This window comes from Trichoderma camerunense (assembly GCF_050948025.1).
Source record: "Trichoderma camerunense strain CBS 138272 chromosome Unknown V8C40scaffold_1, whole genome shotgun sequence".
NCBI classification, from domain to species: Eukaryota; Fungi; Ascomycota; class Sordariomycetes; order Hypocreales; family Hypocreaceae; genus Trichoderma; species Trichoderma camerunense.
In genome coordinates this window covers 1,542,123-1,558,092 of record NW_028145369.1, presented here as the reverse complement: position 1 = coordinate 1,558,092, position 15,970 = coordinate 1,542,123, and the positions used below count along the sequence as shown (strand labels likewise).

The 15,970-nt window shown below is 52.7% G+C and overlaps 5 protein-coding genes across 5 annotated transcripts; 1 reads left to right on the top strand and 4 right to left on the bottom strand.

Annotated features, from left to right (window-relative positions):
- Positions 1-1,599: 1,599 nt before the first annotated feature.
- Positions 1,600-1,866, bottom strand: V8C40DRAFT_229946 (uncharacterized protein). The gene has a single exon (XM_083212597.1). The coding sequence runs from the start codon at positions 1,769-1,771 to the stop codon at positions 1,616-1,618; it is 156 nt and encodes a 51-aa protein (XP_083079114.1). The 5' UTR covers positions 1,772-1,866; the 3' UTR covers positions 1,600-1,615.
- Positions 1,867-2,997: 1,131 nt separating this feature from the next.
- Positions 2,998-6,550, bottom strand: V8C40DRAFT_229942 (heterokaryon incompatibility protein Het-C-domain-containing protein). Its single transcript, XM_083212596.1, has 6 exons — positions 6,079-6,550; positions 5,454-6,014; positions 5,150-5,329; positions 4,552-5,093; positions 3,579-4,494; positions 2,998-3,488 (listed from the first exon to the last, which is right to left on the bottom strand). Exons 1-6 carry the CDS (start codon positions 6,200-6,202, stop codon positions 3,136-3,138), a joined length of 2,676 nt encoding a protein of 891 aa, XP_083079113.1. The 5' UTR covers positions 6,203-6,550; the 3' UTR covers positions 2,998-3,135.
- A 712-nt stretch (positions 6,551-7,262) lies between these two features.
- Positions 7,263-7,672, bottom strand: V8C40DRAFT_9322 (uncharacterized protein). The gene has a single exon (XM_083223628.1). It carries the CDS (start codon positions 7,573-7,575, stop codon positions 7,360-7,362), a length of 216 nt encoding a protein of 71 aa, XP_083079112.1. The 5' UTR covers positions 7,576-7,672; the 3' UTR covers positions 7,263-7,359.
- Positions 7,673-10,017: 2,345 nt separating this feature from the next.
- On the top strand, positions 10,018-12,587 carry V8C40DRAFT_229937 (uncharacterized protein). The gene is made up of 2 exons (XM_083212595.1): positions 10,018-10,542; positions 11,098-12,587. Exons 1-2 carry the CDS (start codon positions 10,354-10,356, stop codon positions 11,914-11,916), a joined length of 1,008 nt encoding a protein of 335 aa, XP_083079111.1. The 5' UTR covers positions 10,018-10,353; the 3' UTR covers positions 11,917-12,587.
- On the bottom strand, positions 12,503-15,796 carry V8C40DRAFT_229933 (uncharacterized protein). The gene is made up of 5 exons (XM_083212594.1): positions 15,607-15,796; positions 15,416-15,502; positions 14,114-15,303; positions 13,107-13,998; positions 12,503-13,020 (listed from the first exon to the last, which is right to left on the bottom strand). The coding sequence occupies exons 1-5, from the start codon at positions 15,625-15,627 to the stop codon at positions 12,700-12,702; spliced, it is 2,511 nt and encodes an 836-aa protein (XP_083079110.1). The 5' UTR covers positions 15,628-15,796; the 3' UTR covers positions 12,503-12,699.
- Positions 15,797-15,970: the final 174 nt, after the last annotated feature.

Genomic DNA, 15,970 nt, shown 5'->3' with positions numbered 1-15,970 from the left:
TAATACCTATAGATACATTCATGTACCTGCCATAAGCGAATCTATAACCACTATAGTAGTACTACCCAATTCTACTTATGCCTCATCTTTTCATAGTCACATCAGAGCAAGCGACCAGGCAAGGAACATGAAGTGTCCCCTCACTCCGAACGCCGAGCACACTCTAATACCCAGGATCTCGCTTATCAAACTCATATGTACTGCTACCGCACATACCCAAAGGCCCAACTCCAAAACTCCCAGAAAACCCACGTAATCAACAATTGTCTACCTCTACAATCTTCTGACATACAGGCGCTAATCCTGGACGGGTGCTGGCGGCTCAATCGTCAATAGACCGACACAGGGTCCCTTGTCACCAGTGAACGCATGGAGCGATCGAGGCTGCGGGCAATATGACAATGAGGAGGGGGTCCGGAATTGAATTTCTGCCAGGTAGCAGAACTTCTGTCGTCGTTACGTTTTCTCAAAACACCCGCGACTGCAAGTAACGGATCTTTTGTCCAAGTCGCGCCCCCAATAAACCGCCCAGGTGGGTTATCTCTTTGTTTAGCTCCAAGCCGGCAGTTCCATCTTTCAGCATCGAAAAGAGCAAAACGCGAGTGCAAAGCAGATCTCAAGCAAATGCCATTCGGTCCCGAGGTGGGTATTGCACGTGTGCGAGAGTCCCGGTTGATGGCTGTCTTTTCTCTCCTCCACCATCCATGTCGGATCGACGGATCTCGCCTCGACATCAACCCGAGCTCTTCGGCCTGGATGCTAGCGAGCGACGAGTCTTGTCATTGTCACTGTCATTGCTTATTACTCTCGATAGATCTAGAACACCCAGAACATCTCGTGTGCAATACGGTGCTCCGTACGACTCCACGTAGCGGCCAAGTACAGCATAGTATGGCCTTTTCCCATCTACTAATAATCTAATAATAACTTGCCCTGCATACAGCTCTGCCGCTCATGCAGCGAGAAAGCGCCGCAGCTTCGCGCTCCCGACTTTTATTGTACCAGACATCGGCGAATCGGGTGGCGAGAGGGAAAGGCTTGAGCTTTGTCTGCCGGGCAGCTCTGGGCACAAGCCGTGCCGTGCCATTGGCCCCCATACCATTTAGCGCGTCTGTTCCCGTTGAAGTGAGTGTTGATTTGATGGTATTTACGGTAACATGGAAGACACAGCTTTAGACGGATATCGGGTGCTACCCTTGAGGAGCAGCAAGAGAACGATATCTAAATATCCATATCCAAGGCCTGCGGCGAATCGCTGAAATAGGCCCTTGTGCACTATCCGGAGGTTCCTTTTGCTAATGCCGTCATTTCCCTTTTTGTCTCGTAACTGCGAAACAGATCACATTGATGCCCCGCACCCGTCAACTCCTCCTACACCCATCACATACCCACGATACTATCATGTTGAGCAAGTTAGCAAGCCGTTGTATCCATACATGTATGTGCTGCCTACTCAGTATGCACGGGTATGCCGGCATGCAACGACTCGGATGGGGCCTGATATAGTGCTCACTCACGCTGTTCGATTCGACGTCTTTTGATTACTGTCTGCATATTGCTCAAGTAATATATCGTAATTATTACTACCGAGTATATGTACTTGATCCTTCAGTTCTTAGGCCGCCTCCTTTAGAGTTACAGAAACTCGCATCATCTTGCCCAATCCCCCTACAAACTCGCAACTATTGATTCGACTACTGCTAGCCCCCTCCACAACCCGGCAATGCGCTGCCGGGCTCCTCCTTGGAAGGCGCCTATAATTCATTTCCATGTGCGAGGTAAAGTATTCATGGATGTAGCCAGGATCAACAATAAAAACACATCACGATAGCAAAACCAAACATTCTCATAGCTGCGCAATTTCCCGTCGGTTAACCCGCCCGTAAACTTACGAGCCAAGAAGACAATGACATAGTGCATGTATGCAAGCTAGGGTGGGAGGCAGACAAATGACACACCTAAACATGAATGATTACGGGAGGGACGCAAAGGTGACGCCAAGTACGAGTATACCGTTGAACCAGGGTAGGGCTCCGTTCTCAGAGATTTGATGCCATCTCGACTACCTCTAGCTCTCTCCATCCTCCCGTAGAAGCGAAGCAGCTAGAAAATTCGCGCGTGCCTTCCAAAGGGACATGTGGAGCCAACAAAAAAGAGATGAAATGTCCGTTTCTTAATCCCTGCAAACTGAAACTCTTTCGCCTTTTGCTTGTGATGAGCACGCCCGATAGCCGGCCAGACTCTCCACCACAATTAATATCGTACAAGCAACGGGCATCTCCATTTACGCGTTGTTGTGTTTCGTCATGCTACATACGCTCTCTAAAAAAATCAGTCCACTTTCAAAACGTTTTTATCGTGCTCTTGGCCATCGTTTTTTCCAACCCACGTCAGGTACCCGTACAAGCACATGCATGTACCGTCTGCACATGCAATCCTTCGCAATCACACAACTGTCCAGACACCAACAGTCTACAGCTTCGCCAAAAGAATATTCCTCTTTTGCGGTGTTTGGAATGCTTGCTTTTGCTATTCTACTATGTAATAACTCCAATTTCGATATTGACCCCCATTTAATACTCTTTTCTCTCTCCTTTTGCACCTTGGGTTGTTAGTATGGGAGACGGAGTACCTTGCGTTACATCGGCTTTCAGGTGTTGAGTTCGGACTCCTCCCGACACGATGAAGTGGATAGTGATGTCAGATCATCATGTTCAGAAAAGACCCCTGCTTTGTTAACCAAGTGGTCCTACAGAGCAGATTTTGCTATTACAACCACTGCCAGTTGGCACCTGTAGTTTCTGTCCTTCTGTTGTGAATCGCTAAAACAACCCTGGTATACAAACTCTGCTTCATGAGACAATGAGGCCTTCTTCGGGCTATGACTTCCAATGTGCCCTATCGTCCGCAGCTAGCCCGTTATTTCAAGAATGCTGATCTTGATTTACAGGCATTTCATCAGTCATGCTGAATCGTTCAGTGTGTCGTTCCTTTCAACTTTCAAGGAATGGGTATATATATCACTATCTAGGTCCCCTACTAGGACAATGTACTTTTGTCTACTAACACATCAACAAGTCACTTTTCTCTCCCACAAAGGTTTCAATAACCTCACATTGACTTAGTGAACCTTTTCTAAAACCTGTAGCCGCCGCTGTTGCCGCCGTGGTCGCGGGATCTGTACTCAGAATCGTCGGCCTCGTCATCATCATCACGGTGGTGGTGTCGCCTGCCATGGCCGCCCTCCTCACGAGATCCATATTCGCCGCCGTAGCTTTCGTCTTGCCGGCCGTAGTTGTTGCCGCCATAGCTATCTTCGTCCCGGCGTCCATAACCGCTGCTGCCATAGTTATCCTCTTCGCGGCGCCCATAACCACTGTTGCCGTAGCTGTCCTCTTCACGGCGTTCGTAGCTAGATTCGTAGTTGCTTGTTTCACGGCGCTCATAACTGTTATCGTCGTCATCGTCTCGGCGGCTGTGTCCTCTCCCTGATTCATCGTCAGACCCACGACTATGACTATGATGATGGTGATGATGGTGATGGTGATGGTGCTCATGCTCGTGGCTGTGCTTCTTACGGTTATCATCAGACCCCCGGCTGTCACTTCTTCGCTGCTCGTAGCCACCTCCATAGCTGTCCTCGGTCGAACGGTATTCATGTCGCTCGGTGCGCTGTTCATAAGATTGATAGGAGCTCTCGTGAGTCTCTCGCCTCTCCTCATAGCTAGAGCCCCCATAGCCTCCGCTTCCGTATGATTGCTGCTCGGAGCGTTGATATGAGGTTTCACGTCCACCGTCGGGGTGATAAGTTTGGCTGTATTCGGCTTCGCCATACCGATTTCCCTCTTGGCCATACTCCCGTTGGTGTTGCGTGTAGGAGCCGTCTTCTCCAGTCTCGCAGCTAGTTTCTCTCTTCGTCGAGCCTTGTTCAAAGGCGCCTCCCAGGAGGCTACCAGCCATGCCACTGATGAGGCCACCGATGCCGCCATCGTCTCCGCCTGACTCCTGGTGCTGGGTGAAAGGAATATCGACGCCGGTATTCTGGGAAACAAACCCAGATAGGGCACCGGTAGCGCCGGAGAAGATGGCGGTTGCGGCCGCGCCAGCAATTTGGTCCTCGACGCCCTGAGGCTCGCCGAATTCCTTGCGCATCTTCAACTTACCCGAGCAGCCGTGGCCGGTATCGTGGACACCCTCCTTGTGGTTTTCGCCGTTGAGAACTCCCTGGGGAGAGAGCTTGCGACGATAGTCCTCCTGTTGGTCCTCACCCATGTCACGCCACCATTCTTGGACAGAGTTAAAGATGAGCTGTCGAGCCTCGGCAACACCATCATAGCCCATATCACGCTGGGCGGGGTGGTGCATGACACCGTTTACAATTCGCTCCAGCAAGCGGTCGATGTCAACTGAATCGTCATCAATGGCTTCCATGAGTTGTGGCACAACCCAGTGGAGCATCCTGGCGGCAGTTCGACCGGCAATCTCGTTGAGAATCTACACCATCGTTTAGCTTGGGAAGCCAGTTTTTTAGTATCTTGATGCTACACTTACGTTGGAGAAATGGTCCTTGGAAAGCATTGAATGGGTAGGATCAGAAGAGTAGTCGTCGTCAAAAACGATGTGCTGCTCCTTCTTGCTGCTCTCGATGATTTCTGAGGATCCGGTTTGAAGTTCGTTCTTGATTTGATGGATCAAGGGAACAATGAAAGGTGCCATGATGGAAAAGACAAAAATGGAAAGCTGCTCCTCTAGCTGTTCAATAATCTTGGGAAGGATAGGAATGTTCTCAATCGCACCGCTGATGCTCTTCATAATGCTATCGTGAAACTCAATGACGGGCATAATCTGTCGATAGATATTCTTGATGTAGACGGTGAATTCTTCGGGATCCTTGGGAGAGACTGGGACGGTTTCCTCCTGGGCGGTAGACGCGTTGGACTGAAGCTCGTTAATCTTGTCTCCTTGGTTGCCTCCAATGATTCCAGGGGGAAGGTTGCTGAGAAGGGACTGGAGCAAGCTTGTGTCGCCAGTCTTGCCTTCGTTGAGTGCTCCCTCGAGTTCGTCAATTTCATTTTGAGTCAGCTTATCCGACACTACGCAAGTGTTAGTTAGAGGGTACTGCAAGATGCAAGATTTGACCTGCACATACCTTCTCCGGTGACGGAGTGGAGGAAGTCGACGCCTCCAAATGTGCCCGTCACAATAGGATAGACGCCGCCACGAGCACCTTGCAGCTCAATCTGAGTATTGCGGCCAACGTGGGGGAAGATTCCACGCTCTCCCATTTCGATGAGTGCAAGTTCGATGTAGTTGCTGTGGGCGAAGAAGTCTATTCAACAGGTTGAGGTTAGAAGCTGGTTCTCAAGCAAGCTAAAGGGAGCTGCCATAAACAATCATGGTGCCTTGGTCTACTAAAGCAAAGTAGATACTCTGCAAGGGGATCTATAATTTACCTTCCAAACAGTGCAGACCAGTTCCCATCAATCGGAGAGCTTCGTAGAGCTCTGGCTTGTTTCCCGAGCGCTTGTACTGGCGACCCAGCTCGATGCATCGACCGAAGAGATTGCGCACATGCTTAGCGGATGTCATGATACCAACTCGCTCGTTGGCAATGTAGTTCTTCATTCCAGTCTCCGGATCGACGGCAAGCTCGACTTCCTCATCGATGGGACCTCTCAGACGGGGGTCATAGTCTCGGGCGTCGACGCCTTCTCCATAGCCCTTGGGGTTGTCAATGTGATCTTCGGGGCGGTAGCATCCGAGACGCTCGGCCGTAACCTCAAACTCGCCAGAACCATAACCGAAGGACATGAAGCCAAGAACGCAGAGGAGAAGTCGAATAGCTTCAGCAGAGACCATCTTGACGGTGCCCACGTCGATGGCCTGGGAGTAGTCGCGCAGCCAGTTGCCAAAGTAAACTCGTGAAACGGTCCGCTTGTTGAACTTCTTGCCGCCCTTGATGGCATGGGCCATGGCCAGGGTTAATAACGCATCTTCGATGTCACCGTGTCGCCCTGTGGAATTAACGAGTTAGCGATATGGAGAAACACAGGAGAGGTCGGGGTAGAGCTGAAGTACAGTTTTGGCCCTCAACCTTGGAAACAGACGCAATGTTTCCTGCTCCGAAAGCAGCTGCTGGCTGGACCAAGCAAACAAGGAGCACCAGCCCCAAAAGGAAGCCAGGCGCTCTAAAGTCGATCATGGTGGCACACTTTGCTAGCGATAGCTTGGATCGTCAATATTTGTGTGATGTTTTGCAGCGAGCCCGTCGCTATCAGGATAGGATAGATCTAGATCGTGGGACTTGGCGAACACCCAAGTCAAGTGCTCTTGGCAACGAAGGTAGAAAAGGAAGAGAAAAGGAAGAAGAGGAAGCGTAGACAAGATTGCTCAAGAGATGGCACAGGAGAAAATGGAGAGAGGAGAGGGGCGTACGGAGCATAGGAGGGGCATTTGGAACGGAGCACAAGGTCATGCTAGCATCAAGTAATCGGCCTCATCTCACACCAATCGGCAGCCGCATCAGCTGTCGTCAGGAGTCTTGGCATTCTGCTCCGACAGGGTCCAGAGGTCCAACCAAACAGCATCAACTCTTCAAGTTTAGCTCTGGGATGGCCATGCCGGCGCCGTTTCATGCCGCGAGGGGCACAAGGCATAACAATGCCGGCGGGCTTGAACGCCTTGGTGGGGGGGATCAAGATACCTCGGGCTTGGTGGCGTCCGCACGCAGATGGCGGGTATACGGGCGACGCTTGTGGCAGACGCTATTTCGGCCAGGGTCGGTAAGGTTACTCGATACTTTGTTTTTAATACGACAACGCGTCGCACATGTTGCAAGTGGTTTGGAGGAGTATATGTCATGATTAGCCAGGCAGAGCAGATCTGCACAGGCGAAATGACGTGAATCACTTTGTATGGCCATGTATGTACAGCAACCTATTTCTGTGCCCAATGTAAGAGTGATAAAAGGTACTTGGTACATGTAGTAAGGCTGACCCCGATTACCGCGTGATGCCACTGCGCAGCTTCATGCACCCGTCAAAAGATTGATGAGAGCTGTGCTGGTTCTCTGATATCAATACATATTCACTTCTGTGTATAGAACTGGGTAAAAAGACGGTACGCTGTTGTATGGCCGTATTCGTGTACCTCTATCAGCTGTAGCATTTGATTCTAAGACCTTGTAGCTTGTTTCTTCATACATGTGCTCCGTGGTAGTGTCTGTCGTACTGCGAGGTCGGTACTTGTTAGACGTGATGACTGCCGAAATACCTGCATATCAATATAGCACGGCACACCTTTCATCCCAATGTTCGATCCCTCCTAGGAGGCTAGGTGGGGGCGACAATAGTGGTATTGTCATAGCCGTAGCCATCTCGATATATCGAGTTGAGTAAGAGATAATGAAGCTAGATGCCGACTAGATGTATCGACGTCATAGTAGGTTCTGATCAGAGACACAGCTGTCGCTGCTTTACCTGCATCAATGGATTCGCTAGGATGAGTAGAACGGGCGCATATCTGCTGGCACAGAGCCATGCTGCCGGTAAGTAGAGCTGACAGCATCTGACACATGCCATCGCTGTAGGTAGGGAGATTGCTCCAGTACCACGTAAGAGTTCAATACAGTGATTGGTGCCTACCTGACCATTTCACACCTATATACAGTATTTTGTCGACCATCTAGCATGGTATGGGCATCTGTGTCCAGCTAATGGCAAGTTAATACCCAAAAGTGCTGAGGTCTCTATGTGCCACACAGAAGCAGCGGTATCATTGCTATGGTGCACAGAGTGTGATGGATTTCAACCTGCAGCAAACCGTCAAGTCAAGCTCGACAAATGGCAGCAGTATCAACATAAGCTCCGTGCATATGGATGCCCGAATTGTTTGAAAGTTGGATGCTTGAAAGGCATTTCCAGCCATTCTCTATGCTCTGTCGTCCTTGTTTATCTACCAGAAACGGCCAATCTTCATGAGCACGTGTAACTTGAACAAGACACTGAGTCCAGTTTCCGGTTTATCTAGCGCTCATTGTACGACACCTTGCTTCTCGGGGCAGTTCCATGCAGAGAAGATTCGATTTCAACGGTGCCGTGCTACAGACTCCCCAGCAGCGTGGCCCTGGGCAATGTTCTGAATTACACACAGCCCAGCCTACGCCCAAATACAGCGATCATCTGCATGTTTCACTCACGCTCCAGCGCGTGCTCCATCCTTCCACAGCTCCCACGAGTGTCTCGTCGCTAACCAGCTTCAACTATAATCCATCTTTTTCCAGCGCAAAATACCGCTCAGCTGGACTTGGGATGCAGAGGAGCGAGGGAACAGCGTCGAACGATGAGGTGGTGCGCGGCAGAGGCGGGGTAAGTCGTTCGACCCAAAGGCGCCCAACAAAGGCCCAAGGCGAGCTGTCTGTTCGTCCACTGGGGGCCAGATCAGCGAGGAGCAGCAGCAGCGGCCATCGGCCAGGACGCTACAGACCAGACACGTCAACAAGAATTGCTTCCAAGGCTCCCATTGATCACTTGCCGCTTTTAGGCGTGCGCTGAAACTCCAGTGGTGAGGGGCATTCATCATCGTGCTGAAATGTACGCCACGTACGCCGCGGCGCCAGCAGTCGCCGAGAGACCGCTAGCATTCCGTCTTGGGCTTCAATTGGCTGCTGTCCCAGTGTAACCAGCGGCTGGCTCGTCGGATCCCAGAAGTGATCGGACGTCGCTGTGTCGTTTTAGGGACGCCATCTAGGTGCTTCAGAAGGTAGCCAGCAGGTATTGCTGAACCACCGAGCTGGTGAAGCGGCTTTTCCAGAAGGTCAGTAACGGCGCTGTTGGCAGCGCAGAACCAGCACAGGACACGCGCCGGGCTCAGCTAGACAGCATGGCATAGTTGAAGAGCAACAACGACAACAGCATCACCGAAGATGAGAGAAAGACGAAATGCCATTACACCAAAAAGAGTAAGCGAGCACGCACAAAGTACATGCTCGGTACTTGTAAAAAATGACCCGACATGAATCGAAAATGCCCTGCGCAGGCGGGAATCCAGCTCTGAGGGAAAGAGCGTAGGTGCATGTGGAGCGAGGGACTGACCGCCCAAACTGAGCTGCATCATGTAGTGGCTATGCTGGAGACTGGCAGTAGTAGTTGCATGGAAGAATCCATGGATGGCCGTTGAGAGGATGGATTTGTGCTGTAAAGTACGGTAGGTGGACGTTGTCGCGGGAAAACAGAGCTACGGACTGACAGCTACGGTTGACAGGTTTACACGTTACGGAGGCGACAATCATCATTGTGTCAGGTTCTGAGCCCGTCAGCTAACCATGGGCACCTCAGCGAGCGCAGTGAAGCCCAGCGCGCGCTGACGAGAGGCCTCGGGGGCCGCTGCAAGCGCTGTGCAGTAGCACCAGAGTGCGACGAATTGCCGGATCGCGGCCGGCGACAAGAAATCGAGCACCAGGGCCCTGGGGGAAACACCGAGGTCGGGCTGAGCTCTACATACTGCTGGAGTCCAGCAGTCCTGAGCCCAGCCCAGAGTCCATGGAAGAAGAGTCCAGCGGCCCAGCTGGCGAGCGCAGTGCGGGGTCTCTTAGAAGGGCCCAGGGCATGGCCGTGCTTCCGGAATCAACTCGAGCTGAGCTGAGCGAGCTGGGCTGAGCAGAGCAGAGTTGAGCACGGCCTGGGATGGATTTCGTAGCGTGATGTGGTATTTCCCAGCGGGCGCGCGAGACATCACTGGCTCAACTGGTTGGGCTTGGCCAGGCGCCTATGGATGCACGCAAATTTTTCTGTCTGGTGCGTTGCATGTGTGCAATGGATCAATGAGACCAGACCAGCCGCTGGATTTACGCGCCAGAAATGCTGTGGGTGCCTCTTAGCACGATCAATCAGCGGACCAAGTGACGGAGCACCACGCCCTGGGAGGGGAGAGAGGAGGGGCGCCAGTCCAGCCCGGGACAGCAGAAAAAAAAAAAAAAGTCGACCACTGCTGCCGCTTTTGCGCTGATTGCGCGCTCCCCCCAAAGCCCCGGCGCAGGTACTTATTGCGCGCACCGCCCACCACAAGCCCCAACCCCCGAAATTTTGTTTTCCCCCCGTTCTTCAGCACTCATCCATCCCCCAAAAAACCCAAACCCGTCCCTGATCCACCACCTCAACCTTCATCCCGCTATTCATTAGATCGCTCTCAGCGGGCTTCTCAGAACCATCGCAGCAGCAGCGCATCTTCCAGCTACAGCTAGGAAAAAAAAAAACCACACACCAGCCAGTGCCCGCTCAGCAACGCGCCGGCTTTTCAGAACTCGCCAGCAGCCACTTTTTGCCGCTAGATTAACAGCTACCATCATCTCCCGCAATGCCTCGCCCGCCCAAGAAGTCAGTTGAGGAAAAGGCTAAGGCCCTGCCTGTGGCCGTTGTGCCTCCTCCCACCATGGTGCCCGCGCCCGTCGTCGCTGGCCTACACCCAGCAGCTGTTCCCGGGCCTGTTCCCGGCGTGCCTCAGCGCGTTGTCGACAACGATAGCTTCTTGCGCGTGCGTGATTCGGTAAGTTGATCGCTCCAGAGCCTGTGCTTCAACCCTCATTTCAACTCTCAAATCCCCCGTCAATGATTTGCCCCGGGCGATGCGGCCAGAGACAGAGACACGCGCTAGCGTTGAGACTGCATCTCCTCAGCTTCTGTTGCTTTTTGTTTTGCTCGAGTGACGTCGAGTGAGCCGGCAGTTAGTTGGCTGGGCTTCTTGTGTGGCAAAGGTTTCGCTTCAGCTGTTATGAAACCGGGCAGCAAGAGTCAAAACACAGGCACACACGTCCGGTTTCACTTCGCGCATCTCATATTTTCATTTGATTTCATTCCCCATCACATTTGCCCATTGCTTCTAGCTCCACGCGACCAGCACTCATTGCAAACCCCTCATTGTTTACATTTGAGGCTGGCTGAGCCCCGCGTCTCACTGAGATGCTGCTTGAAGCTGTCGAGTGGCGGCAATGCTATAGCAACTTTGCCTCACTTCGAATCATTTTGCTTCATCTTCATTATCCCAAATTTCCTCAGAACAACAACATCAGCTTTTGAACAATTTGCTAACCAACTCAATTAGGCCGTTGGCAGACTCACCACTATTCTGGAGCTTCTGAGGTCATTCACCAATGACTACATTCGCCAGACCAACCTGCTCCTTGGCGAGGGCACTGCAGAGGGTCCCCAGGGCGACCTGCTCAACACCTTTGATGCTGCTGCCCAGCTCATCATGCCCATCCCAGACATGACTCCTCTCGTTGAAGAGAAGAAGGAGCGCAAGAAGCGCACTCACGACCCCAACGCCCCCAAGCGCCCCCTCACCCCCTACTTCCTCTACATGCAGCATGCCCGTTCCATCATTGCCAACGACCTGGGAGCCGATGCCCCCAAGGGAGCCGTTCAGGAAGAGGGCCAGCGACGGTGGGCACACATGACTCCCCAGGAGAAGCAGGGCTGGAACAATGCCTACCAGTATAACCTGCGTCTGTACAACGCTCGCGTTCACTCTTACAAGAACGGAAACCCAATTGCCAAGAACATGACCGATGAGGAGGCGCTTAAGTACGCCGAGGACTTCCACATCCCCATGCCAGAGCTCAAGGAGGCCACCGCCCAGGCTGAGCCCGTCAACGACCAAGAGGCCATTGCCGAGCAGCTGCAGCAGGTTGCTGCCGCCGCCGAAGATGGCGAGGAGGAGGAGGCTCCTGCTAAGACCCCCAAGAAGCCCGCCGCCAGCCGCAAGCGCAAGACTGCCACTCCTGCTGCTGAGGTTGAGACACCAAAGGTCGCCCCGCCTGCCAGCCCGGATAAGAAGCGGAGAAGGACGTCGACCAAGGCCGCTGAGCCCGAGAAGGAGGAGCCCAAGAAGTCAGGACGCAAGAAGGCTAAGAGCTCTTGAGTAATGCAACCTTGGCAACTCGCAGCAATCCAAGCTGCCCTTCCCGCATGCTTGTCCCAGGTCCATTTGGCAACAGGGGGCGTCCTGGATGAGCAAAAGCTTCTTCCCACGACTCACCAACGTGCCATACTAGCTGCGGACCGCAAAAACTAGCAGAAGGGGTTGTTCTTGTCTTCTCTTTCGAAGTTGGCTCTTGGTTTTCACTTTTTTGGTTGAGAAAGGAATCATGATACCTCAGACGAGCACGGCGGCGGAGATGAGGGCGCGACTTCAGTTCTCCCCCTTTTCCTCTTTGCTGGGCTTTGTTGATACAGTCCGTCTTGCGTGTTTTTTTGAGCATGAACCAGGGAAAGATTTTCCCTCTTATATCTCTCGCTTCATTCCGACTTTGTTTCCATCGCCCGGCATATGGCGGTTCGTATAAAATCAGGGTTTTTTAGGGCGCATAGTTTCTACTTTTTCCTCGTTTTATGTATGGCCCTTTTGGTTTTTTCTTAAGGGACACAAAGGGCATCCGGATTTGGTTTTTTTTTTCTCGCTAGGTAGTTCTCTGGGACCAAACGGAGGGAAGGGCGGAACTTGTTACGTCGTGTATTTAAGTCTCTAAAGTTCGTTGTTTGAACGGCCGAACTTTGTATGCGATAATGAAAGCAATGATTAAGCAAAATGACACTTCATATCTTGTGTCCTCCCTACTTTACGATGAACTTGTGATTTTGATGAAATGGTATTTGCTTGAAAAACTTGGTGCTACAGATGTTGCGGTCATTCTATTTACATCAATCAATACACGTAATAAGCCTGTGTGAGAGGGAGCTTCGTCGCCGGCTCGGCGCTGCACACTTGCCCATCCGCCTCGACAATGTAACTCTCCGGATCGACCTTCATCTTGGGCATGGTGTCGTTGAAGCGCATGTCCTTCTTGGATACGGTGCGGCATCCCTTGACGGCCTCGACGCGCTTGCGCAGGCCGTACGACGCAATGGCGCCGGAGACGATGGACTCGTTGGAGACGAAGAGGATGCTGGTTTGGGGGACGAGAGGGGCGAACATGGGGCGGGCGATGATGGGCTGGACGGTTGGGATGGAGGCGTTGGGATCGCCCTGCAAAGATTTGGATAGTTAGTTGTTGATCCAAGACAGAGTGTGTTAAAAGGGGAATGAGGGGAGATGTATGTGTGTAGACTGACCATTTGAGCCAAAGCAATGAGGCCGCTCTTGATGACGAGCGACGGCTTGGTTCCAAACCAGGCTGGATCCCAGACCACCAGGTCCGCCAGCTTGCCCACCTCGATACTACCAATGACATGGCTGAAGCCCTGGGCCAAGGCAGGGTTGATGGTGTACTTGCTCACGTAGCGTTTCACCCTAAAGTTATCTGCGCCTGTCCCAGCATCTTCCTCCAGAGGCCCCCTTTGCGACTTGTTCTTGTCGGCCGTGTTCCAAGTCCGGAGAATGACCTCGCCGCATCTCCCCATGGCCTGCGAGTCGGAGCTCATCATGCTGATGGCGCCGAGGTCGTGAAGCACGTCCTCGGCGGCAATGGTCTTGTCGCGAATCCGGCTCTCGGCGAAGGCAACATCTTCGGGGATGTCTCTAGACAGGTGGTGACAGACCATGAGCATGTCCAAGTGCTCGTCGAGGGTGTTCATGGTGTATGGTCGAGTAGGGTTGGTTGACGAGGGGAGGACATAGGGGTGCTCAACCACGGAGATGATATCTGGGGCATGGCCACCGCCTGCACCTTCGGTGTGATATGTGTGAATGGTGCGGCCCTTGATGGCGTCGATAGTGGACTCGACGAAACCAGACTCGTTGAGTGTGTCGGTGTGAATGAGACATTGAACATCGAGTTCATCACAAACGGTCAGACATGAGTCAATTGCAGCTGGAGTGCTGCCCCAATCTTCATGCAATTTGAGGCCACAAGCTCCGGCAGCGACTTGCTCACGTAGGGCGACGGGAGAGCTATCATTACCTTTGCCGGTGATGCCGACATTAACAGGTAGATTGTCGCAAGCTTGGAGCATTTGGCGCATATAGTTCTTTCCCGGGGTGCAAGTTGTTGCGTTGGTGCCAGCACTGCATGACTTATATCAGCCAGGATCCAGACCATATATCGAATAGGGGAAATCCGATCGCATGTACGAATAAGAGCAACTGTCGGAGCGAAGAAGAAAAAGTCATTGACACTTACCTAGGTCCCACGCCTCCTCCTAGCAATGTGGTGATTCCAGATGCAAGAGATTCGTCCGCCTGCTGTGGGCATATGAAGTGAATGTGAGAGTCGAGGCCACCAGCCGTGATAATCTTTCCCTCACCAGCGATGACGTCGGTACAGCTGCCAACGACCATCCCCGGCGATACGCCGTCCATGACATCGGGGTTGCCTGCCTTGCCGATTCCTACAATGTATCCGTTCTTGACACCAATGTCGGCTTTGTAAATGCCCGTCGAGTCAACCACGAGAGCATTAGTCACCACCATGTCTAGAGAATCGGCATCAAGTCGCCCGGTTGCTTGACCCATTCCTTCGCGCAGCGTCTTGCCACCACCAAACTTGCACTCGTCCCCGTAGACAGTGAAGTCCTTCTCGACCTTGACCCATAGGCTGGTATTTCCTAGGCGGACCACGTCGCCTGTTGTTGGACCAAACATTGTAGCGTACGCGGCCCGATCCATTTGGAACGCATCAATGTGAACAGCGTCAGTGAGGGGTTCTGGCGTGTGTGCGAAGCCAGCCTGCTGTAACTTGGCAACGATGTCGTTGATTCTCCAGAGCTCCAGGCCTCCGGTTGCCATGTGGTTGCCACCACGAATGACCTTGTTCCCCCCAATTTCCACAAGGGTCACCGTCTTGGTGTCCCCGGGCTCGAAGCGAACTGAGGTGCCTGCCGGAATGTCAAGCCGGTAACCATATGCCCTTTCGCGATCAAAATCCAGCTGCGGGTTTGTCTCGATAAAGTGGTAATGTGAGCCGACTTGAATGGGCCGGTCTCCCTTGCTCGTCACCCTGAGCCTGATTCTCTTGCGGTCCTGGTTCAACGACACCTTGCCTTTGACGGCCACGACAACGCCAGGCTGTGCGGTGGCTTCATACTCCTCAGGAGCGGCGAGAGGGAAAAACTGGTTATTATCCGGGATGGGCAGAAAGCTGCCGTACAGGGCGCGCTCCAGGTCGCCGTCGTCTGTACGGATGGGGTTGTGCACAGTGACCAGATACGTGCCCATGGGGAATGTGCCCTCAACCTGGATTTCGGTCAAGGTGGCGCAGACGGAGGGCTGGACATGACGGCGGCCAAGCATGGTAGACCCGAGGTCCATGAGATCGGCGACGCTGTGGTTGCCATCGCGGATGAGTTCTTGCAGGTTGTTTGCGATGAGAGCCTGTTGCAGTTTGAGGTATAGTAGTTAGTTGGTGTGACTCGTGGCTTGTGATGGATGAGGCTGGATGATAACACCACATCAGTGAAATCAGTGAAATCAATCAAGTCCGTACCGTTGCTTCGCTGTGGTTCAGCTTAACACCCCTGGCAAGGCGCCTCTGCGCCAGCAAGCCCACCTGTGAGATGACGAGCTTGTCGAGCTGCGACAAGTTCAATGCTGGTGGTTAGCCACAGACAGATCGATCCACCAGAGCTACATGTACTAAGGCAGCCAAGTGCTTGGCTGGGATAGCGTCAGACGCACCTCTTTCGGTACCAAGTGCATTGTGTCTCACTCAAACACAGAGAACCTCAATCGTGCAGCCAGGTTTAGCTGTAAGGGAGAATGAAGCCAAAAAAGATCAGAGTCGTAGCAGAACAAAGGTAATCATCGTGCAGCCTTTCCCCGCAGGTAAACCATTGGATGCGTGTTCTTGACCATTCTTCGTCCAGAGATAAGGATCGCTGATACGGGGAGGTGGCCTGTAGATGTTACCTCATCACCTTTATCTATCGACCTAGATTGCCGCCAGTGATATGGAGCGTCCAGGGTCAAGCTTTAGCCGCTGTGGCTCAGCGCGCTTGTCCCGCTGCATGCGCTGAAGGGCATTTGGACCCTGAACCCTGGA

Excerpts from the sequence above, each read along its gene's own strand:
- V8C40DRAFT_229946 (XM_083212597.1), bottom strand. The coding sequence starts at position 1,771 with ATGGAAATGAATTATAGGCGCCTTCCAAGGAGGAGCCCGGCAGCGCAT.
- V8C40DRAFT_229942 (XM_083212596.1), bottom strand. The coding sequence starts at position 6,202 with ATGATCGACTTTAGAGCGCCTGGCTTCCTTTTGGGGCTGGTGCTCCTT. Across the intron at positions 6,015-6,078 it reads CAAGGTTGAGGGCCAAAACT|GGCGACACGGTGACATCGAA; the intron begins GTACTTCAGCTC and ends TTAATTCCACAG. Across the intron at positions 5,330-5,453 it reads TGGTCTGCACTGTTTGGAAG|ACTTCTTCGCCCACAGCAAC; the intron begins GTAAATTATAGA and ends CCTGTTGAATAG.
- V8C40DRAFT_9322 (XM_083223628.1), bottom strand. The coding sequence starts at position 7,575 with ATGTGTCAGATGCTGTCAGCTCTACTTACCGGCAGCATGGCTCTGTGC.
- V8C40DRAFT_229937 (XM_083212595.1), top strand. The coding sequence starts at position 10,354 with ATGCCTCGCCCGCCCAAGAAGTCAGTTGAGGAAAAGGCTAAGGCCCTG. Across the intron at positions 10,543-11,097 it reads TCTTGCGCGTGCGTGATTCG|GCCGTTGGCAGACTCACCAC; the intron begins GTAAGTTGATCG and ends CAACTCAATTAG.
- V8C40DRAFT_229933 (XM_083212594.1), bottom strand. The coding sequence starts at position 15,627 with ATGCACTTGGTACCGAAAGAG. Across the intron at positions 15,503-15,606 it reads TGCACTTGGTACCGAAAGAG|CTCGACAAGCTCGTCATCTC; the intron begins GTGCGTCTGACG and ends AACTTGTCGCAG. Across the intron at positions 13,999-14,113 it reads GGAGGAGGCGTGGGACCTAG|TGCTGGCACCAACGCAACAA; the intron begins GTAAGTGTCAAT and ends TAAGTCATGCAG.